This window comes from Fusarium subglutinans (assembly GCF_013396075.1).
Source record: "Fusarium subglutinans strain NRRL 66333 chromosome Unknown NRRL66333_c0000202, whole genome shotgun sequence".
Taxonomy (NCBI): domain Eukaryota; kingdom Fungi; phylum Ascomycota; class Sordariomycetes; order Hypocreales; family Nectriaceae; genus Fusarium; species Fusarium subglutinans.
The window spans coordinates 62879-86101 of NW_023502265.1; the positions used below are offsets into that span (position 1 = coordinate 62879).

The 23223-nt window shown below is 47.6% G+C and overlaps 8 protein-coding genes across 8 annotated transcripts; 4 read left to right on the forward strand and 4 right to left on the reverse strand.

The window, feature by feature from the left end:
* Positions 1 to 882: 882 nt before the first annotated feature.
* FSUBG_11093 (bis(5' nucleosyl)-tetraphosphatase symmetrical) lies at positions 883 to 2130 on the reverse strand (the record flags this gene model as incomplete). Its single annotated transcript, XM_036675739.1, has 1 exon — positions 883 to 2130. The coding sequence occupies one exon, from the start codon at positions 2128 to 2130 to the stop codon at positions 883 to 885; it is 1248 nt and encodes a 415-aa protein (XP_036533438.1).
* Positions 2131 to 4405: 2275 nt separating this feature from the next.
* FSUBG_11094 (uncharacterized protein) lies at positions 4406 to 5795 on the forward strand (the record flags this gene model as incomplete). Its single annotated transcript, XM_036675740.1, has 3 exons — positions 4406 to 4885; positions 4940 to 5534; positions 5584 to 5795. The coding sequence occupies 3 exons, from the start codon at positions 4406 to 4408 to the stop codon at positions 5793 to 5795; spliced, it is 1287 nt and encodes a 428-aa protein (XP_036533439.1).
* A 642-nt stretch (positions 5796 to 6437) lies between these two features.
* FSUBG_11095 (uncharacterized protein) lies at positions 6438 to 7743 on the reverse strand (the record flags this gene model as incomplete). The annotated part of the gene is made up of 4 exons (XM_036675741.1): positions 6438 to 6903; positions 6951 to 7347; positions 7420 to 7501; positions 7552 to 7743. 4 exons carry the CDS (start codon positions 7741 to 7743, stop codon positions 6438 to 6440), a joined length of 1137 nt encoding a protein of 378 aa, XP_036533440.1.
* A 1859-nt stretch (positions 7744 to 9602) lies between these two features.
* Positions 9603 to 10661, forward strand: FSUBG_11096 (endo-polygalacturonase 6; the record flags this gene model as incomplete). The annotated part of the gene is made up of 1 exon (XM_036675742.1): positions 9603 to 10661. The coding sequence occupies one exon, from the start codon at positions 9603 to 9605 to the stop codon at positions 10659 to 10661; it is 1059 nt and encodes a 352-aa protein (XP_036533441.1).
* Positions 10662 to 11234: 573 nt separating this feature from the next.
* Positions 11235 to 11825, forward strand: FSUBG_11097 (transcriptional regulator; the record flags this gene model as incomplete). The annotated part of the gene is made up of 1 exon (XM_036675743.1): positions 11235 to 11825. The coding sequence occupies one exon, from the start codon at positions 11235 to 11237 to the stop codon at positions 11823 to 11825; it is 591 nt and encodes a 196-aa protein (XP_036533442.1).
* A 3243-nt stretch (positions 11826 to 15068) lies between these two features.
* FSUBG_11098 (glycoside hydrolase family 43) lies at positions 15069 to 17825 on the reverse strand (the record flags this gene model as incomplete). The annotated part of the gene is made up of 2 exons (XM_036675744.1): positions 15069 to 15852; positions 15901 to 17825. 2 exons carry the CDS (start codon positions 17823 to 17825, stop codon positions 15069 to 15071), a joined length of 2709 nt encoding a protein of 902 aa, XP_036533443.1.
* Positions 17826 to 18695: 870 nt separating this feature from the next.
* FSUBG_11099 (uncharacterized protein) lies at positions 18696 to 19869 on the reverse strand (the record flags this gene model as incomplete). The annotated part of the gene is made up of 2 exons (XM_036675745.1): positions 18696 to 19558; positions 19611 to 19869. 2 exons carry the CDS (start codon positions 19867 to 19869, stop codon positions 18696 to 18698), a joined length of 1122 nt encoding a protein of 373 aa, XP_036533444.1.
* A 1257-nt stretch (positions 19870 to 21126) lies between these two features.
* FSUBG_11100 (uncharacterized protein) lies at positions 21127 to 22080 on the forward strand (the record flags this gene model as incomplete). The annotated part of the gene is made up of 1 exon (XM_036675748.1): positions 21127 to 22080. The coding sequence occupies one exon, from the start codon at positions 21127 to 21129 to the stop codon at positions 22078 to 22080; it is 954 nt and encodes a 317-aa protein (XP_036533445.1).
* Between the last annotated feature and the right edge of the window lie 1143 nt (positions 22081 to 23223).

Genomic DNA, 23223 nt, shown 5'->3' on the forward strand with positions numbered 1-23223 from the left:
TTATCAATATCCAGTAAGTGATATGTCCCATATCTGTGGTGCCCCAGGTTCAATCTTTGCTTCTCATTCCTCAATGATGATGACCAAGCACGGCAGTTCTGTGAGAGCTCTTCAAATGAACATATAGTGGCACCATTCAACTCTACATGACCGAAGAGTACATAATTGTTCCCAAGACAGTCGCCTTAATGCTGCAGCTCATAAGGTATTGCCTTCTGCTCGTTTCTGGCTACGGTCAGGTTCAAGCCAACGACTTTTGGAGAAGTTGGGGTACTGATCGCTGCTTTCATCTGTGCTTACTACAGAGCATCGGGCGCGATCGGAGCTATCCAAGGACTATCGCAAGGTTTTATTGTTGACAAAGCGTTGCACCTTGAACGTCGACAAGCTGGAGACCTTGCATGTACCAAGGCAAGACGTTTGACGGACCCGATCTCTATTGAGCAAAGCAGGCCAATAACTCCTACATCATCTTAACCTTCCCTTGTCCCTCCATCTGTTTTGGTGATCGTCGTTGCTGTATAAGTTTGGTGACATTCGCGAATGATAACACAGCATCGGCCCAATCAGTGCTGGTAGCTCGTGGCGCGTGACGCTCTGCGTAGGGCGTGAAAATGGCTTAGCTCGGACCAAAATCGGAGCATCGCTTTTGATAGCAATGACGCTTACCCAAACCGATCAAGCTCAATATTTTTCACATGAATACTCCGTAAAGGAGGACTTATACGAAACCAACAGGCTACGAGCGAATAGCATGTCACCTTTGAATCAGTTGACTCGGGTTTGAATATGGCGTAGCTATGCATAAGATTTTAGATAGCAACAACAGCTGTCATCGATGATGATCTGCGGGCCTCATCGCATCCTCTTCTAAGTTAGCAGCTAATGAGTTGTATGGCGATATCGAATCGCCTCTCCCTCCTTTACTTCGTCCTCCTTTATCGTGTCAACTTGGACTAGCGAATGCGACAGTCCCTTCCCATCATTCCTCTCATCAATGACCATAGCCGTCAAGCTCTTCCCATATACACAGCCAGAGTCCAGGCCAAAGGTATATCTTGCAACCTCGGGCGAGTCTGCGCCAACCTGTATTCCAACTCTTGCATCGTGGCCATAGATGACAATGCTTCGCTCGTCAGGATTCTCAATCAAGCACTGCCATCGATTCCAAGCATCAATCCACCAATCTCCTTCTCGGGTTTCGAGAGGAAATCCAACAACACCTTCTTCGTACCGACCACTGAAGCCTTCGCCGTTGTTAACAACATCTGCCCATTTCTCCAACTCAGTCTTTATATCGGTATCGGTAGCATCGTGGTATGCTGTATATCGTCGCGTCCGACTCTTCGCTCCCTTGAGTAGACCTGCTCGAATGGGCTCAGTGACAGTAGCTCCTGGGTCTCGGTACACCAATCCTCTCATGTTCATAACAGCCCATGGATCTTGTTCTTCCAGTGGAAGTAAGGGTACCAAACCGCCATGCGCGACAAGTAGAGTCCCAGAGTTCCAGGGTGGCGATGTCGCTCCCTTTCGTAGTTTGATCCGTAGGATTAGCGGCTGTGAGGCCAGCCAGGAAATTTGGTCATCGGTAAGATTGGCGGCAGTTGTGAAGTCGCTTTCCGAACTGTAAGGTTTGAGGTCCCCTGGTGATGTTGACTTCAAATCCTCCTTCGTCTCGGATGCGGCTGGTTCGTCATCTTTGGCCTCCTTTTCCGTTTCCTTTTCCTTTTCCGCCTCAAGCGCCAGCCGCTTCAGCCGTTCAATAATATTCGTATCCTCTCCTCTTTTGATAGCAGAATGCGCAGCAAGTACCCTGTCCTCATTATTCCCTCTTATCGCACTCGCTCCAAGCTCAATCGCCAACTGGACAACACCCGGACTATCAGGCCCCTTGTTGACCAGGTCCCCGACAAAAATAAGTTTATCGCCATTGGACTTGCTATACGCGACTTTTTCAAGTAATTTCTTTAGTTCGGGCAGATGGCCGTGTACGTCACCGACAATAATGAGTCTGCCCGGGGCGATGACATCTTGGACACGAGTCTGCAAGGGGTACGACGGATAATCGGCATGAGAGCGCGCGGTAGAGGAACGGGTATTTATCTCGTATTCATTTTCGTGAGAAAGCATTTTTTTGTTGTTAAAAATAACCCTTGGCAATCTTTTGAGTTTGCGTTCTTGCTGAGGGAGGAGAAGTTATGGGCTTGTTACGAACGGGCGAATCAGATGACTGTGATTGGGGATTGAATCCACTTTGCTGATGACGAATGTGATACAGGGCATTTGCACGTGGGGACAAGGAACAAGGGATTTCGTATTTACAAGTCGAAAATACAGATTGTGCAAGCCTAGGGAGATAATTTTAGAACACTGGCAGTGATAGACTGGTCCTATGCATGGGCTGAGATTAGTCTACAACTTCCCATATATTCATTCTCAAAATCGTATATTGTAACTGAAAAGGCGTGGTGGCAGAGTGGTCTAATGCGATAGACTAGAAATCTATTCCCTTCGGGGGCGTCTGTTCGAATCAGGGCCACGTCGAGTGTTACTTTTTGACTCTTTTACTTATTTCCCTTTTGTAATAACCTGCAATCTGTATATAATATTTATTTTTATTTTCTTAACCCTTTACTATACTTAGCTTATCTTGGTAGCTAAGGTACTGTAAGAATTAATAATTATATATATTTTTTATTACTATTTTATAGCTAGAAATTATAATGTTTATTATTATTTATATTTTACTAATAATCTATAATAAAACGTAATCCTGATGCTTGAGTTATTTTATTTTATCTTTATTATAATTAAATTTCTTTTAAGAGTTTAGAGCTTGTAATTTAGTTTACAGAGTACTGTTGGAACATAAACTGTAGGTTTGCTCTTTTTGCATTAGGGTAGGTTGTGTACCCGTTGCGTTTACTGTTTAAGCATATACCTATGCTTCCGAAACAACCTACTTACAAGATCTCCTAATTCCTTAAAGGCCATTAGGTTAAGTCAGATTTATATGGATTAGATCGTTTGACCGGCATCTGATGTTAGACGCCTCGGTGGAAGGAGAATCTTCCGAAGAAACCATGCTCAGACCTTCACAGCAGGGGATGCAGAGTTCACTAGGTCCAACAAGGCTTCACTAACGCGTTCCCCATTTCCCCCTGGTTCAAAGGACCAAAGAGTTTGATTGCCGCTAAGGCAGGTGGTGTGACAAATGCATGATATGATCTGCTTCAGCTCCGTTACTCTGATCAGGAAATCCCCCAATTTCCAGTTCCCCGGGATGCCCAGGCCCAAAGCAGCAGGGCTGGAAAAAACCAGAAAGTCTAGAAATGCGATATCTTTCACATGGCATGCTACACGGCCAAGCCAGAAGCTTTTCAACGCCTGGACCTCGAGAGAATTCGCTCAATAAAGAAGCATTCGTTGGTTAGCTCGCATACCAAACGCTCTCAGTGACTAGAAGCGCCCCAAAAAGCTTAATTGCAGGCAGATACGACCAAAGCGTGGAAACCTTGATGCCGGAAACTACGAGAGAGCCAATCGTGGCTTGCGCTATGGGGGCTAGAATCGTTGGTCTTTGTGATTTTCGTGTTTATTGCTGTTTGCGTAGCCTGATAGTTTGGCCCTGCATTCCAAACGTGCGGGTCCCGTTGACCAGCCCAATCCAGGCCCCAGATACGATACCGACAATCACTGCCAAGGGCCCAAGATCAAGGGTTCAATCATATTTTATCAACGATGAATATTGTGGCATTGAACTTTGCATTACCCTCTTGGCATCATTGGTTGTGATTGAACTGTCTGAACAGCTGTTGTAAGACATGTATGTCAAGGGATGACGAAAGGACCAAGAAATCCCGCGACAAGGGCGACACTCGTTTTAGCGCATCCCTTGGGCATTGAAGGTAAAACCGTAAAGACAGTTTTAGCCTCCTTTACTACCTCGTAGTGGCTGTAGCGTATAGACTCAGGGTCTTCTCATTAGTCGAATGGAAAGGTCGAATTCAGCAACTCGGGTCTGGTGGAGCCGAACCAACTAAACTTGGCAACTTCGGATGGTGAGGCCGCTGTAGCAAGCCTCGATCATTCCACACTAACAAACCCGCTCGGAATCTAGGCCCTGCTCTCCACTTCAGCTGTGATAATGGGCTCTTGAAATAAAGATCCAGCTGTTCCCCTGCTGGCTCTGGAGATCTCCCTTGCTAGAGTCGCATCATTCAGTGTTACGCTGTACGCTTGTCTTGTAAGTCAAGCCTGCACACAAAAACAGGTTGAGTTGTGTTGCACGACTCAACTTGTAACATGGAAAACACACAGTACTGACTTATTCCTCCAGGTATTAAGGGCCAGATCGTACCCAGGCACTCACCCGACGGTCCCCTCGTCTCCTCCCGACGACAAGATGTCCATCTTTGGTCGGTTCCAAGAGAGCAAGAAACAATGGCGTAACTGCATAGTGGCCTGTTTCGCAATCTATGCTCTCGGTTTTCTCTTTTTCTACTACAGCTTCCCGGTCTTTGGTGACTTTCATCAACCCTACCACCACCATGCCGTCTCTGTCACGAAGCAGTCAAATCATATCAAGCCGGACAATATCACCGTCAGCGGACTGGTATTCTACGGTCGGCAAAGTCGAGTTGAGATACTGAAGTGCTACATCGAGCGTAACCTGGTCGAAAACGGAGGATGGCTCGATGAAGTCCTCTGGGTCGTCAACACTGCGCAAAAAGATGATCTCCGATATCTCGAGGAGATCCTGGCTTCCAACCCGCAGCGATACAAGAAGGTTTATTCCGACGTGATTGCAGGGACATACACATATAAGAACATCTGGAAGAAATTGGAACGTGGAAAGTATTACGTCAAGATTGATGACGATGTCGTACGTGCAATGTCAATGTCTTGGTTCGCTAAACACTAATCACTTGTCTCGCAGGTCTGGATTGACGACAACGCTATCCCTAGTCTTGTCACACGCAAAGTCCAAAACCCCAAGGACTTCGTTGTCTCTGGCAACATTATCAACAACCCCCCTCTTGGCTTCTTCCATATGCGCATGGGTGCCATCCATCCATACTTCCCAGAGGCTTTTGAACCATTCAGCGTCACAAACGCCACTGACTACTGGAAACCTTCCCGACATCCCTCGTGGGATGGACCCAAGAAGTACAAGTGGGAACTCAAGAATGAGCCTCCTACCTGGCCTCATCATCGGTGGCTGAGAGTCCCTGACGATGAGATGCTCGATCAAACTCCTGCTGCTGAACTCAAGTACGACATTTGGGGTGATAGCTACCGCAACTGGGCCATCGTTTCTCAAATGCACATGTCTTTATTTGAGAACATCGAGAAGGACCAATTAGATCTGTACAAGTTCGAGAAACCTTGGACCATGTACGAGGACCGAATCCGAATCAACTTCATGTGCATCTATAGCGATGACATCCTCGACACTGATCCTGAAAACTGGCCCCAAGGACGGGGTGACGAGGACATGATTGTTCTTGACCTCCCCAAGAAGCTTCGACGCCGTAAGTCCTCCGCTAAATCCACCGTGCCCCATAACTAACATTCCACTAGCTGTTGTGATTCAAGGCGATGCTTTAGCTGCTCACTACCAGTACACGGACCAGAGGCAGTTAGAATCAACGGATATCCTAAAACGATACCTATCCGTCGCAAAGGATAAATACTGCCTGAACTTAGATGCAGCGCGGGGCGTCGCGGAAGCAGATCTGAAACAAAAGTCAATTCGAGGTCTCTTTTCCACCCCAAGCGGGTATGAAGTTTGATGTCTATAATACGGAGTTATATATCCTGGGATGGTAGCGTGTTGGTTATTATGCTAGAAATTGCACCAGTCATTTTTTCACCGCTTTATCTCATACCTTGCATTTTGTCCACCTTCGTGAAACTTTTGAACATAACTTTGTTTACGGGTTGTTTTATCTCGGTTGTTTGTTACCGTTGGGGTCACATAGCATAAGAAGGTCGTAGTCTACGATGGGAATAGGGGGCTTAGGGGCCAGCATCGCCAAGACCCTCTTTTGGGAGCCATCGTCCTATCACCACAGTATTTACCGTCATTTCTATTGGCATCTTCATTCATTATCAGCTGACGAGGTCTAGAAGCGCAAGACGACGAGAGATCTTGGCCTGAACGAGAAAAGCACCTGGCTACAGAGCTAGCTACGTTCATCATAAGCTATTCTGAACATGCCTATTTGGGTCGATGGCACAAGCTGGTCGACATGTCTCGCGCAAGGTAAATTGACTGACGACTGAAAAGTATCCTCTCGCAGCAGAGCTTTGGCCTGATACCTGGAGAGCGATAGGAGATTCACATGTATCCAGTGGGTTGGGGGAAAAAAGTATTATTTTCAAGACAGTTGCAGAGTTTTGCCTGCTATATACACTAATATGATATGATTACTCTACTTTCGGGTGTGAGTCACTGTCCATCGAGTCTCAATACTAATCTCGTTGTTCTTCATGTCAGAAGAACCAACAGTCAAGTTCTTCTCCGACCCTGACTCATCAGGGAATCCTGCGACGGCATAGCCGTGCTGAAGCTTATCATTCGGCCTGTAATCGTCCATCTCCCAGGTCGACAAGTTTGGATCTCGAGCAATCTCGGGCTGGGTGCTGACGGCACCTGATCGACTGGCATCCCTGAATCCTGTTGAACGCTCGGTAGAGTATTCATCCAATCGAGACCCCCCCATTCGCTTCTTGTACTTGGCGTAGAAAGGTCGGAGCATGGGAATACTGACGCAGAGGATGGCCAGGTTGGGCTCGAGGATGAAGAGGAAGATGGTGGTGGGCATGGTTCCTGTGATGTTGTTATTGAGATCGACGGTTGAGATGTAGATAAGTCGGAAGACGGCGCAGATAACGCAACTGTCCGAGTTAGTATATCCTTTTTCACCAAGAGCTAAGAGACCTACGCAAGACCCAATGCGAAACAAGAGGTGATACCAATCTTCTCCGCGCGGCGTGTCTTCAAGTTCCAAACGCTATGCATAGGAAGCGCCATGATGATCAAGTCTCCAATGGCGTTGGTAGCGATCAAGGACTGAATCATGGGGATGTACGCTCCACACTTTCCTTGCGCAGTCCACTGAGCAGAGACTGGGTTGCAGAGAAAGATGCAGGAGCAGAGATAGGCGATGAGCCACATGGCGACAAAGACGAGAGCGGCCTTGGATGACTTCTGCATGAAGCTTGTTGGGAAGACTCGGATGAAGAAGGCCAACATGCTCGCTTTGACGGAGGCGAGGAGGGTGACATAAATGGCTTGCATGCTGAATGTCAACTTGAGAATGAAAGGGATATTCGCGGCGACTGGATCGAGGCGTTAGTAAACCGTACTAGCACGGAGGCAGATGATAGTCGACTGCTGGTGAGGGAACGCACGCTCAGGGTGTTTCGCTAACTCGTATCCATTTCCAACCGGTGCAAAAAGTCCTTGACAACACAGCATTGCCACGCCCAACGGCTGCAATCACAGTCAGCAATGGCCAAATTCAGCCAGAAATAATCACGAACCGTTGCGAAAATAACGAATCCATCATCCCATCCAAGTCCAGGTCCCATAAGTCTCCCAATGACCCGCAGAGTGACGACGATCAGAACCAACAGCACAATCAAGCAATTGATGACAAGTTCGACTTTGACATAGCCCAATATGGGCATGTAAACCTGCGGTGTCGATATCACCTCTACTGCTTCCGCCGACATGATGGGAAGCAAACACTCAAAGCGAAACAAATACGCCGAACAAGAGAAATCTCACAATACAGGGAGGAGCTAAAAGGAACCCATTCTTCCTTATATAAACAGGAACCATAAGCAGGTCATGTCGATCACTCTACTCCAAGCGAACGGCTTGGGAAAAAAGGACCTGCATTAGCTGGGGGGTTCTTTAACGGAAACTTGGCCCAAACGAGACTGGTTTGTTACAGATGACTGAGACAAGACATACGAGTCTGCACTTGGCTGTGGTTTCTTTGCCTATTCGAGTGCAGAGGCTCCGCCGGGCATGAGGGTAACCCTGGGATCCTTGGGGGCAACGGCCTTGGAAAGATGCAGTGATGAGGCAAGGAGATCCTTGACAGGGTCCTTTAGCCAGCGCGGATGACGGATCCGTGGCGAACGGGACTTGGCGCGGCAATGGGAAGAGAGGAGCCTCAACGCTGGGCCTTGATACACTCAGGGGGGAGGGATTGGATGCTTCGGTTGGTGCTGTATATCCGAACCTCACGTGAGAGGCTCACATACGATCCAATGGAAGTAAAAGACGATACGTAAAATAACCTCTTGGCATCCAGAATATTGGTGCAGGAACAGGCGAACCAACCAAAGTTGCCGCATGAAACATTTTGATTACAGACTGATCCACTACCGAAGACACTTTCTTGACCCGACTCCCACAACCGTAACATCGTAAACGGGTCGAATGAAAAGCCGGGAAAGTGCCAGGTTTCTAGTGCTTCCAGAGCAAAGAGTGTCAGGGCTGAAGAACAAGCTCAGCGTCTTGTCTCAACAGCTGACCTAAAGATTATAAAACATAGTCTTGTAGGGCTAAGATCATCCGAGGGCTTGAGAACAGACAATGCGGAGAAAAGCAAAAAAACGGCCCTCTCGAGCTGATAGAGAGAAAGACTGAAGAAATGGTTGAATGAAATTACTCGCCAAGAATTAAAACAACGGAGTATTTCTGGGGCCCGTCCCGCCTCGTTCCTTGACCACTTGGTGAACAATCCGCCATCAAGCGGCTCCATCATTCCCCATATATAGCCCACATGGGAATAGAAAACGAGATTTTAGCGTGCGGTCCTGAAAATATCCTTTCGGAGAACGTTAGCCTACTGTAGGAAATAATCTGCTGACTGTCCAAACGGATCATGTTTTGTCCCCCTGGGTTGGGTGACGATCTTGCACAAGAAGAGCACAGTTCGCCGACAATGGGAGAGAAGAGAGAAAAACCCGCACTGACGCGACACTAGGGGAAACAAAAACAAGACTGCAAGATAAGCTTCCCGTGCTGCCCGTCGATGGTTTGGCCCAAGTCTAACGGTTGTAAAACGGCTTTTTTTTTTATGTAGAGTTAATTAATTTTTGAGTTTCGGAAATATCGATCGAAACGCTGACGTGCTTCTGGATGATACCGTAAACCCTTCTGTCACATCATATCACATCCTTCCATGTCCCCCCGTTTTTCCTTGCCACGTTGGTCTGCTACCCACAATCCAGGTTGTCGGTGTCCTTACTCAATGTGCCCGTCGCATGCATGAAAGGAGGTCTCAAGGGTCCCTCCCTGCTAGAACGCTTGGTCGGAAATGCAACCCTCATGCCCCCCGAAGACCGCCACCGTAAAGGTTTAGGTCAAGACCGCACGGCGACGTTACTTTTTTAATCACGGCAAACTCGCGTCGTCCTTATAAAGTATGGTTTGGCTGTGTTTGACTGGACGGAACTAGGTTTAAAAAGCAACGTTTTTCGTAAAAGACAGACCAGCATATTAACTATCTCCACCAAACCGTCAACAGAAACAAAACATTTCTTTTTCCCCTTTTTAACCTTTTATACACATCATCATGACATCTTCCTACACCACCAAGCAATGGGTCCTCGCCAACAAGCCTACAGGGGAGCCTGTCCTGTCCGGCCCAGACGCTACCTGGAAGCTGCAGACCGTCACACTGCCTGAGCTGAAGGATGGCCAGATCCTCGCCAAAGTCCAGTATTTTTCCAACGACACTGGCCTAAGGAACTTTATCCAGAGTACCGTCGCGCCTGAGCGCTTCTACGTGCCTACAGTGCCCCTCGGCTCTCCCATGCGCTCTGGCATCATCGCTGAGGTGGTCGAGTCCAAGTCGGACAAGTTCAAGGTCGGTGATCTCTGCATGGATTTCCACCTGGGCACCTGGAGCGAATATGTCATCCTGGAAGCCGAAAACTCCCAGGCCCTCGCGCCCCTGCCCAACGGCCTGCCCACCACTCACTTCCTCGGTGCGTTTGGCGCCTCTGGTCTCGCCGCGTATACCGGGCTGTACTATGCCGGCGAGGCTAAGCCCGAGCACACTATTGTCATCTCAGCCGCTGCTGGCGCTACTGGCTCTATGGCTGTCCAGATCGCCTCCAAGATCCTCGGCGCTAAGCGAGTCATTGGCATCACCGGCTCTGACGAGAAGTGCGAGTGGGTGAAGAGCATCGGTGCCCACGAGTGCCTCAACTACAAGAGCCCTACATTCCTTGAGGACCTCAAGGCTGCTACCCCCGATGAGGTCGATGTATACTTCGATAACGTCGGCGGTGACATCCTCGACGCGATGCTGACCCGCGTCAAGAAGCATGGCCATATCGCTGTTTGCGGTGCCGTCAGCGGATACAACTCTGACGAGCCCATGGCTCTCAAGAACTGGTTCGAGCTGATTTCGTGCAGAATCAACATCCGCGGATTTATCATGCTCGATTACATGGACAAGGTGCCCGCCATTCTTGGCGAGCTCATTGGCGCCACTGCCGATGGACGCATCAAGCTCGAGGCTGCCGAGACAGTGATTGAGGCGCCCATTGAGCAGCAGCCTGAGGTTTGGATGAAGCTGTTCAGTGGTGTCAATCAGGGCAAGCTCCTTACCAAGCTTATCATTTAAGAAGCTTGGGTGGATAAAAATAAATAGTTGATGAACTTAGGCGGGCATTTAAATACCAATATTATCATTAAATATAAAATGGCTTATCATAACTTGCTCATTTATGAAGATTGTCGAAAGTTGAATTTTCTGGGGGATTCAAAAGCCTGCTGCCACTTACCCTGAAGACAGCTTCTGACAATCACAAGATTCTGGTACCTGCGATGATGCGATGCGGGCAAAAGGCGGTGATTCCACCCTTTCATCTCTTATTAAATGCACGTAAAGCTTGGTGCCTGCTATTGACGTATTGCCATCCGATTGGAGCGTTGGTGTACAAAAGAGCTGCTTATTCAGTTGATAGCAATTGACTTTGATGAAGCGATTCATACATACCCCGCACTTTGACATGACATTGACAAGATTGACCACAAAGGCGTGCCAAGACATGCAACAATTGACCAGTGACGTGACGTGTGACATCTGACCCCTCAGTGAGGCCTTACCTTTACATCTCTCACTGATAAGTTGTGCGCAGTGCCGGCAGCGTTTTACCCGTCTTGCTCCCTAATTCAGCCCTCCCAAGCGACGACCATGACAGTCCCAGAATCAGGCATCACCATTGAGCCAGGATACCGTCCTGGCTTGCTAGCCAGATGTCTCGAGATGCACATCGCCTACTATCACCCGTTCAATTCCTGGGGTCTTGCGTTCGAGACCTCCCTTGCGAAAAGCTGGGCCGACCTCATCCAAAGACTCACCAATCCTCGCAACCAAGTCTTCGCAGCAGTTCAGTCAACACCGTCTGACAATGCCGCCGACTTCACTCAAAAGATTGTGGGGACCATCTTGATTGACGCAGAGCACCTTCAACAGCCCAACACGGCGCAAATTCGCGGCTTCATCGTCGATGAGCGTGCTCGTGGCCTTGGAGTAGGGAAGCGCTTGATGGCGGCAGCGATGGAATTTATAGAGCAGCAGAAGTTTGACAAGGTGACGCTCTTCACATCGAATACCCAGGAAGCTTCCTTGTACCTTTACAAGAAGGCAGGTTTTGTGGTGGTGAAGGATGAGCAAAAGATTCTGTGGGATGTACCAATGAATGAGTTACAGCTTGATTGGACGCGACCGAGTGTCGCAACGCAAGGAGTTGATGAAAATAGAGTTACGAAATGCGATATATAGAGGAAAGACAGTATACCAGAGAAACAGAACCCTCTCAAAAGTTACTAGACGATCCCAACATTGACATTTCGTTTGCGAGCTTGAACCCAATTGCCTGGATGGGACATGTACAATTGAACCTTGTCCCAATGCTGAACCAGCCGCGCAACCAAAGAAACAAGAAGTATCAGCATGGGCGTCAACAGAAAGAACGAGAGCTTGGTAGGTCCCAGAAAGTCGTTCCTCCTGCATAGAGAGTATTGCCGCCGCAAGAGTGATGGGCGACACGACCTGCCAAGTCAAATCAGTACATCTACACGCTTATCATCTTCAAGGAAACATACGTAGAGTAGAAAGCAGCTAAGAACTTGGGTACTTTCAGCGACCTCAGCCTGCATTCGAGAAATTCGGTATTGTTCATCGATGTTGTGAAGGTTTAGCTATGTTGGTGTGAGTGTCGTCCCGTGCCATTGCGACTGGCTGCCTTACTGTTCTTTCATGCTCGTCACAAAGCGTGCGGATGTTGTAAAGCTCCGTCAAGCAGCTTCTCACCTCCGCGAAAGTCTGCTCAATAGACACCATTGATTGAAGTCCATAGCGTGTTTGCATATGGTCTGGATAAGTGAAGTTATCCCAGCAGTCGATGGTTGTCTCTAAGCACACCACCAGCTCGGTCAACTTGCGTCTTGCATGCCGGAACCATGCCAGCGGCTACTGAGATTCTTTGCTAGCCAATACAAAGTCAAATTGATCGACCTGCGCAAGGATTAGTTGTGTTCAAAACTGTAAGCACCGAAGTTATCACATATGTTTCCACCCTCTGTTTGAACATTTGTGCTGTGTTCATCCATTCGTCTTTGAAAACGAGTAGTTGGCATTCCAGAGAAGTCAAGAAGTAGTCATCGGGATCGAGAATCGGAAGATCCGCATCGTGATTACCGGTGGTAAAGGGATCAAGCTGAACTCCTCTATCACAATAATCCTCCACGCTTTGTCTCTCATCTTCAGACTGGAAATATGTATCGACAAAGCAGTAGCCTGTCCAAATTCCTTCACCTATGGGTGTAATGCATACTGCAATTTGTGCTTGACAAAGGTAGTCCATTGCGGGGATTGTCGGACAGTTGCCTCGAAGACAGCTCATATCTTGAACCTTTCTTAGGGGACTACCGTCCCGTCTGAGCCGTACGTCTCGGGGCTCCCGTTGAGTTAATTTCCACGAGTAAAATGGCAGATGGAATGAGAGCTCATATGTAACAAAGCCCTGGGGCTATATGTGAAGAGGTTGGTATGAAGAGAAACCATCACATGGTGCGTCAAGCTTACCTTGGATAGGACTCCTATATAAGGCTGAGAAGCAATGTAGGAGTAGATAAAATGTATCAAGGCATTCTTTTGATGCCTAGGAGCCGTGGCCATTACACTAACCAATGCATGGTTATCTGGGTTCATGATAAACCTAGACGTGTATCAACACAGATGTCTCAAGCCCCATAGAAGCTTCTGCACTCTCTTGCACTAGTCTGCGCTCCGCGTTGGGCTTTTTAGGACACCCATTGGACGGTGGTTCGTGGAATCTCTAATGACCCGATTCGCATTAATGCTTAATATTGGAGAGGAAGGCCTTACCTTTTCCACTAGCCTGTTATACATTTCGTGGGGTGTCAAAGACTTCCGTAGGCCAAGTCTGGCTGAGACTTTACCATTATTGGTTCTGTCGTCGATAAGGCAAGATTTTGTGGACGATAGATTGACGTTGTTAGATTCCAGCTCTCGAAGCTCGCCTGAGTGGCAGAAATGATTGACCACTTCGGCTTGATACCTGCGTCTCGGCTCCTTACCACCATTGGTCATGTACCAATCAACCAAGTCTCTGGCCCCGACTTTTGTAGGGTTGGCGTATATATCGTTCAAGGCTTGAATCATCCCCATCGTGAGCTCTGAACGTTTCCCAGTGCTTCCATGGTCTTTGGGTCCCTCAGAATGAGCAGATCTTTTTGCGAGGATCTGATTGTTGATAAAATCAACCAGCTGCCCTAGTTTTTCGTTGTTTCCAGGCTTTCCTGGCAAGGGCCCGCGCCTGTGTCTCTTTGGACTCGTTCTGTTGCCCATTGCCATCCTAAGAGCCCCCCTGATAGCTGTGTTCAAGGCTTGTTAGTAAATAGTTAACGCTGACACGGATGTGCACAAATGATTCCCCAAATAGTAGTCAAAATTCTATGGCGCAATAATCTTCAATTTCAACCCCGTAAGCTCGGATATGCGTTGAGGTTTGGGTTAAACGCAACTCTTATGTAGTTAACTGGGTTACAAAAAAGGCGATACGGCGCATTAGGCAGAAATATGTTGTGCACTCACTCGTGGCACAGTACAAGTGCACAAGTTTCACATGAAACCTTCCTCTTATGGTTATATTAAACGACAGAGCTTGCCATACGCTATAGAGCAGTATATCATTTAATAGCTAACTCTTATGTCAGACATATAGCGTCCAAGACAATGTGATATATATGGGGAGGTCAGTCAACTTACGTACCTATGCATGTGGTGGCTTGGGCGCCTGTACAACAATCGGGTACGTCAATTAGCATTCACCATTTAAATTCCACGCAAGTACCGCGCTGTCACGACAATCATCCCTTGAGATGAAAGTGTATCTTATGTCTTTGGTTCCTGAATGGATATATTGATCCCGATCCAAAACTGGTTCTTTAAGCGGCTTGCGCTTCTAGCTTGCAACTCGGGCATTTGGACTTGTTGCATTTAGTGCAGTCGGGGTTAGAATATGGAATCCCCGACATTTGACAACTGCAACATGTCCAAACCCAAGTCGCTTGTTCTTTTCCCCCGCGCTTGTAACATTGAAATACCATCTATCGCCATGATGGCGTTTCGCTGCTCTGGCGGCTCTGGCCAGCTCCCAAATAAGGCCTCACAACGTGAAATATCATCGGGCACGGCTATCAGAAGTTCGACAGTGGGGAGAGACTTTGTGTAAATGAATTGTCTTGCTTGTTCCGGTCTTCAAGGAGCGAGGTCGCGAGACGCGCTTTTATAGTGCAACAATAATGGTTATTCCTAGAGTCACTGAGGAAGAGATTGAGTGGCTGAAGCCCTGTTCTATGGAGAAACCATCCACGGCAAGACTCAGATGTATTATTCACTGTTTCAGCTGAGACCTACCGCTAGCAGCTCATATTCACCACGTAGAACTCGGAGTTGCTCACTGTCAATTGAGAGTTGGAGTTCATGGCCCCAAAGAGTCTACGGAAGTGTAGGTCTCTTGCTAATGGTAAGAGTGACATCGAGAGGCACGACCCATCCTCCTCGCCCCTTCTCAATGGCAACAGCACTCGCCATAAGATTCCCGGCTCCTTCGAGTTCCCACTCCACGCCATCCGTCGATTCAACCCATACCACAGTTTTGTTCACCCTGGGCGAACCCTCCCGTTGTGTCAACTTTACGTGGACATTGCTTTCTCCCTGGGCGAAACTGAAGCTCTTGATGGATCCCATATCAACAGCAACCATGACATTGAAAGGCCCAATGAATATCCTCTTTCTTACAGCATCCTTCGGTTCAACAGAATACTCTGCTCCAACCCTGGAGATTGTGCCCCCAAAGGCAACCATACCAAGCTGTTTGTCCTCAGCAACGTAGGTGCCAGAGTTCAGTACTGTACCAATGAGGCCACCGCCATAATCACCGGTGTACCCATCCCATTTCAGAGTATCTGGTAGTGAGTGGAACGCAGCACTGGGAAAGCCATCTTGATTAATGTTGGTGAGCGGCGCGGATGATCCAGCGTACCCAACACGGAGGAGGTAGGAGTCCGAGGAGTCATTGCGAAATGCTGAGAGCAGGACCTGCGAGTTCAGACCCGAGCCGTAGTGATGGATCTGCCGCTCAATGCGTTGAAGCTTTCCTGCATAAATGAAGTCCCAATATCTACGGGCATTGCCGTTCCATCCCCAGTGAGGTACGTTCGGCGTGTATCCCAATACACTGTCGACTGTCTTCTGAGCCGACTCGTTGAAGCCAAAGTGTCTACATAGTTAGCAAGGCACACCACAGCACGTTAGATTTTGATCTCACTTTGTCCAATAGTATACGCCCTCTTGGCCAGTGGAGTCCCACGACATCTCGCTCCCATAAGGAATATCCTGCGCATTCCAGAGCAAAGCACGCTCCTTCATTATTTCTTCAAGAGCATGTGCTGAAGTACCCTTAAACTCGCGCCTCAGGTCCGTCAGAACCTCCCCAAACACTGTCTCGCCCATCAGACCTAGGTCTTTGTATGACACGTCTTTCTGGTACATCCGAATAATGGTCTTTTGAGCCTGGTCTAGATACCAGCTCCAAGATTTGGTTGTTAGCTCGGGATATGCTCGTGCGACACGATACATGGACCAGTAAGCCACCGTGACGTGAACATAATCGTATGCACGATCGACAGTCGCCGAAGCCTCCTTGTTCCACGACCACCAGGCAGTCCAGTCGATCTTCTTGTTATAAGAGTAGTCCAGTTTAGGGTCGTAGTAGAAAAGTGACTTGCGTACTCCGTAGTCTTTTCCTTGAATTCTACCCCAAATCGTGGTTTGAACGAACTCGTCCAGCTTTGCTATCTCTTCGGCATCTGGCTGGAGTACCTGCTTGAGCATGGCTGCGACATAAGCACCGGTGCCGCCTTCATCACTGAGACCTGCAATCCAGACCCGTGGATCTTGCTCGACAATTGCGCCCTTCTCATGGTCGTAGGTCATGACTGATGGGGATCTTTTGAAAAGGTCTGATGAAGCATTGAACCAAGCCTTTGTAGTCAAGAAGCTCCCGAGGTCATTGAGAGTCTCTGATGTTGGCTTGGTAACATAATAATGGACAGTCTGCAACCTGCCATCATTGTACTTGATGCTGACACGAACTCGCCCCCAAGCAAATGATGAGGGTGTCAGTTCGTACCCCTTTTTGAGATAGCTCCCGGCTTCCCCGATTTCGAGGGCGCCTTTCGGTGAGACATCTATTGAAGCAACTCCACCATCGCTCATAGGAAATAGTAATGCAGGTAGGTCCCGCGGAATAATGTATCCAGGAACACCAACTACAACAGGGGTTCCAGTATTGTTGACGGCGTTGTCAAAGTCGCGAATAGATTCGGATGTGGAGAACCGGACACCAACCTTGAGAGACTCGCCAGGCTTCAACATTTTGGAAGTTGGTTCGTTCCAGGGCTCTTGGTTCTTCCATTCATTTTCTGCCCAAGCTTTAGTGAAGACCTGCCACTCATAGAACCCTTCGAATGTCTGGCTTTCATAGTCAGTTGACTCGAACCAAGGTTCGTCCAGATCCCGATAAGCCTCCAGCGGTGTCTTAGTTCCAGCCAGCGGCGTGACAACAAGACCCTTGCCAGTGCCTTTGATCGGGGTGACACGGATGTGGCCAGCATCCATACCGATATAGGGATCTGAAAGAGAGCAGCGGGCTTGCATCTCCTCGGCTGTCCTGTTGGTGAAGATACTGTTGAACTCAGCTGGGAATCCCAGGCTTCCAAGCTCAATAGTGTCAATGCCATTGTTAGTGACAGTGAAACGAAGAGCCAGGTCGCCTTGGAAATCGAGCCATTCCCGAGTGATGCGGAGAGGGCTCTTGGGCAGTGTCGGGCCAAGATCTGATGATGCAAGAGCAGTTCCCGTGGTGAGGTTCTTGACAGGGTGCCGCTTTTGAGCAGAATCACCGTGAGTCCATTTTGAGACGCCTTGTTTGCGATATCTGTACGTGATATCACCCCAGTGATACTGCCCATTCTGAGCGCGAAGATCAATTAGATCAAATGGTAAGAAGTCAAAGGTGTCGTGTTCTGAGGTCAATGATACCAGGACTTGAGCGTCGCGAGCGATACGAGCCTTGAAATTGTTGGTTTCGATGTCGATGTAGCCATGGTCAAGTCCAAGATTGTCTTTTTGGGCCAGTACCAATGGTAGTGCGAAGGCGAGACCTACGCATAGCTGTTTAAAGAAGGACATTTTGGCTGACAACACTTGACAGAGGGATGCCCTTCCTGTGGTCGTGACAGTGAGCTCTTATGGAGGGAGCAGTGCAATTGATTGCAAAGTTCTGTGCTTACGCCATTATATGAGAGCTACCTGAAAAGTTACGCCGGATCATTACTGTGTCCTCTTCAGGTATTTTATTAACAGCCAAAAGGTTAACTTGATGGACATCAGCCCGCTACGTAAGGTACATAGTTATCCGTACACTTGAACGATTCATCTTGATTGGTGCGCCTGTGGCTATCCCCATGTTAGAAAACTGTCACCTTCCGTAAACATCGATCTATCAGTCGTCGGTAGTTGAGAAGATGGGCTGGGGTCAAACCAAGAAGTTGCTGAGAGAGGGAGGGATTTTCAGTCATGGACAGCATAAGCGAAATTGGGAAAAAAGATACCGTCTTCTCATTCATCGCAGCCTGAAGCTTAACTCTATAGGCAACAGCTAGCTACATATAAAGTTCAGCACAAGCAAAAGTTAATTCAATACGGAGCAATCACTCGGCAGTCACAAAGTCCGCGTCGTCACTACGACCCATGTAAAAAGAAAAAAGAAAGAGGATTTATACTTTGAGAAGAAATGACAAAAAAATGCGGTTTATGTGGATCGAACACATGACCTTCAGATATCGAATGATGATTGAAGTTTGACTTCAGTCTGACGCTCTCCCAACTGAGCTAAACCCGCTTGTTAAAATCATCAACATTACTACCCTACATGTTCGCCACCGTGGCAAATCGATCCCAGAGACAGTGAATCGGATCGCAATGCCATGCACGTGAAGGAGAAACAAGTCACTATTCGCGTAAGATACAGTTGCTCTTCTTTGAGTATTATGCCAAATGCTATGGGAGTTCATGCGGTGCGCTTTTCGCAATGGTCACGATACGAGGCCTGACCCAAGCATCATCAGGCGCTTCATTGATCGGGTTGGAATCAGCCTGCAAGATGGGATTCGAATCCGCATGGAAAACGGGGTTAGAATTGGCATGTAAAATAGGATTGGAGTCAGCATGTAAGATTGGGTTAGAATCTGCTTCAGCCGAAGCATTTCCTGCCCTTCTTATTACCTGTCCTCGCAGGCCATGCCCTGGTCTTCCAGCTCGTGGCATATTATCATTCTCAGGGTACGGCTGCTGAAGGAGTGTAACATCAGCGGGCTGCGGCATTCCATCGTCCTCAGGATATGCAAGTGGAGGACGGGTACCATTGACAGCTCGCGAGTCAACTTCAGTGTACCTGTTACCCTCTGTCCCCTCTGCCTCCGCCACGCCGATCTGAGGCAAGACCTCAACCGTGGCGTTGCCTTTGCCGCTTGGAGCATCATCCTTCTTCTCGGGCGTCACAGCAGTCGCGTGCGGAGTAGAAGGGCGATCGCGTCGCTTGTAAACGCAGAAAACTCCAAGAAACAAGAACCCAATGAACGAAACACCGCCGACTGTACCTCCGACAATCGCAGGCGTAGATGACTTCTTGACCGAGCTATCCCCGCGATTTGCTGTTGAGGTTGGAGTCTGTACAATGGTCGTGCGAATCACGCTTTGGAAAGTACTTGTCGCATCGCTCGTCTTGGTGCTAGATTTGGGATCGGGTGCTTTGAGGGTATAGATCTGGGCACCGCTGTCGCAACAATCGCTTGCGTCCGCTGGAGGACAGCAGTACTTATTCTTTCCGCACGTCTGTAGTGGAAACCAAGTTCCAGAATCCGCTATCTGATGTTAGGTGTCTTTTCTGTTTGGGGCAGTTTGGAGGTGACTTACTGTCCATGCAAACCTCTGGGCAATTGGACCAGTCTTTGTTCTGACAAGCAGCGCGGTAGTCATATTTTCCAGGCTGGTTGCACAAGCCATTTGCCAAACACTTGTCACCCTCGCCAAAGTAGCAGCAGGTAGAGTACGTCGTGGTCGAGTTACCGCATGGTTCGTACTTGTAGTCTTTTGCTGCGTTGATACCGTTGGGGTAATAGCACGTCGCCAATGTTTGGCCAAGGAGCGCGCTCAACAACACAAACTTGCGCATTTTTCTTGGCTTTAGGTGCTTCTGACGATGCCTACTTCGAAGATCTTGGAAAAAGCACTATTTGTGCAACAGAGAATTTGGGGAAAGGGGCAAACAATGGCTCTTAAAGCGCCTCTTGATCCCAAATGTTTTCAGCCCTCCCAGGGCTGAGGTCTTGTGGCTTGGATAGCGTGAAACTACCGCGACTGAACCCTGCAGTGACCGATCAGCCAAGACACGGCGTTGGTCTAGATTGTCAAGGTCGCATCCGATTTGACGCCTTAGCGAGTATCAAGGAACCAAGCATTCCAAATATTTGCGGTAAACCATAAACAGATAGCGTGGGCTGAAGTCGACCCTTAGTTCTAAACCGACTTGGAACTCATCATCTTCGACGGAGCGAATCACCATTGCACCAATTATCGACCACATGCTCCCGCTCCCTAGTAGCAAACATTTGCCTCCACATCGCCGTTTCGCCCAGAGTACAGGGTCTGGCAGAGGTAGGTATGGATCGATTTGTGTCCCGTTACCGCTTGTCGAACGTGAGCAATATTCTCCGTACCCTTTGGCTGGTTGTCGAGAAAATTGATAATGCAGATCGGTTGGGCCAAACCAGAAAATATACAGTCCTGGTAAGCTGGAATGGCTCAAGACGTGGTAGAACTACTGCTGGCTGACACTACAATTATTGCAACAGACCGGGAACACCAAAGACCACGGTGGGCTCCTTGTTTCTGTACGAAGGTATGGAACAGACCGCCAAGGTAGGTATTGACATCTACTTGCAGTCAAGAAAGCACTTTTGTCATGTCAACGTTAAAGTCGCGCTTGTCCATCGAGCTTGAATGCCATCATGAGTTCCTGGAGAGGCACGCAGTTGACATTGAAGAAGTTAAAAAGCCCCTTTGTACTGTCTGCTGCTCTGTGATGTGTTACAAGCAGGAACATGCTTTGATAGAACAAAGTCATACTTAAAAAACTGAGGGTTTTCTGTTATACTTTAAAGTTTATCTACCGTAGGCTTACATAGCCCAAACATGAGATGACTTGTTGCTTTTGCGTTCTGGGGAGATATCATACACTTTCGTCCTATCACAAACTGGCACACACTCCCACTACAGCTGTGCAAAACTCAAAAAGAAAGTTGAAAAATGATATAAAAGTATGCTGCCCCCCTAGCTTCCTATTCGATTTCGTCTGTTCAAGTTTTCCACTTTCTCATATCCTCTGAACTATTACGGTGACAACCTTTGCACCCCTACCAATCCATCTACTATGGCCAGCTTCGCGCGTTTTGCTCAACTGCCTAAAGAGCTGCGGGATATGGTATGGGAATATGCTAGTCAACGCGACGTTGCCGGCGTCCAGATCTTTGAATTACGGCCTCCCGAACCGACGGAAGATGGCGAAACTTCTGACGCCACGACCTCGGGTGCTCGACCGCCTAGACAACAACTCGCTGCGCCATTGCGGAGCAAATGCTTCCCTTCTATTGATGGAGGCCCAGGAGATTCGAATGTCTCTAGATACATGGCCGACATCGGATTATGGACTGCCTGTAAAGAGTCGCGGGAAGTCATGGAGAAGACCACTCAGCGAACAAATAGAATACCTGAAAGGGGAGCAAGGCAAGAATATAGGTTCAACTGGGGTGATCTCCCTTCCGACACTTCACAGCCTTTTATGGTTCAACTCCACAAAGATCTCATTGTGCTCCAGCCCAGCAAAATCGAGGACATCAACTGGTCCCAGATCGCCCATGACATCGGAGAGCATTTTGATCCCAGATATTCCTGGCACGGAATCAATATTGGAATAGAATGGAAAGTCCAGTGGGGAATCAACAAAGAGGATGATGATTTCAACCTGTTGTGCCAGGCCTTTCACGATCTCGATGCTCAATTATGGATAATTGACCATAACCTCAAAAGAAAAGAAGACATGGACAAGAATAAAACAGACGGCGGCACTGAAGCTTTCTATACTTGCGACAGGAAGTTCCTAGAGGTCGATTGGAGACATAAACCTTTCGAACGCTGGCGACATGTCAGACCACCACCTGCAGAAACAAGATATGGCAAGCCTGAGTGTTCGACTAGTCTGGCGAAGGGACTAGACTGTATAGAAGATGATTCACATAGCCGATATATCTTGTATGGGCAGTATGGAGAAGAGGGAGATGACCGATTTATGTGGCAGATTAGACTTCTAGGCTGGGACGACCTATGAGGCTGGAGGGGAAGATGTTGCAAGAACTTGCAATATAGAATTATTTTATGCTCTGGTTTCTATGTAGAGTTATACAGACATTAAAAACACGTTTCTTCAAGACCAGATCCCGTTACATCCCAAGAGGGGAGGGCTGAGTCTCTCCCTCGTTCCTAAGAGCTTCCAATGTCGACAGTCTGAGCTAGTAAAGTCACCCAATTACTGATTGGGACTGAGGTTCTCTGTAAGAAAGACTCTTGTTTCATTGAAGTAGGTACCTGTCGCTATAGGTCTCGCCAGTAGTGCTCTATCACAGGATGGTTAGGGGTGGCGATGAAGCTGTAATGGCAAGGTTCCTATCTCACTACAAAACACACTGAATGGATTGCGGTTCCTGTATAACCATCTTCATCGACTGTTGGTTTTTGGCGTAGCGAATCCATCACAACAATAATCCTAAGATGCGAAAACTACGCATCCGGCCACGGAGAGTGACTCAGACATCTGTGAATTCAAATTGAAGAATAGCCTCTAGTAATTTCACTGCCAAGGAATAAACTTTCATCTTGATGGTTGAGCTGCCAATAACATTTCCAACTACAAAGTCAAATAAACGAGAGCCATGACCAACGCCGCAATACAAACATATATAAATAGGCAGTGTCTCCGAAGATCAGGTAGTCAGTCTGCAAGTCCATTGTTTACATTAATATCATCGAGATAAGAAGTACGAAGCGCCCTGCATATCGGATCACTAACGACAACACACAACCACCACCCTATCTCGCAATTACCTCAATACCAGGGCTATGAATTCATCAAATACTCAAGCATGTCTGAGTTTAAGAGCATTGTATTAAAAATTATTATATATTAATCTTATAAACTTAATTAGCTTGTATTCTCTTAGCTTTTAAAGCTTCTAGTTACCTAGATATAACTTACCTTAGTAAAAGTATTAATACTTTAACTTTTCTAGCTTAAATAACTTAGTTAATAAAACCTTTAATAGTTTAACCTTTTTACTATAATATATATATAATCCTTTTTAAACTTATTTAATTATTAACTTTTTAATTATTAAATTATACCTTATTTCCTTACTATAATAATTTATAAAGTTATAAGTTTTATTATCTAGTTAATATTACCTTTTAATACTAT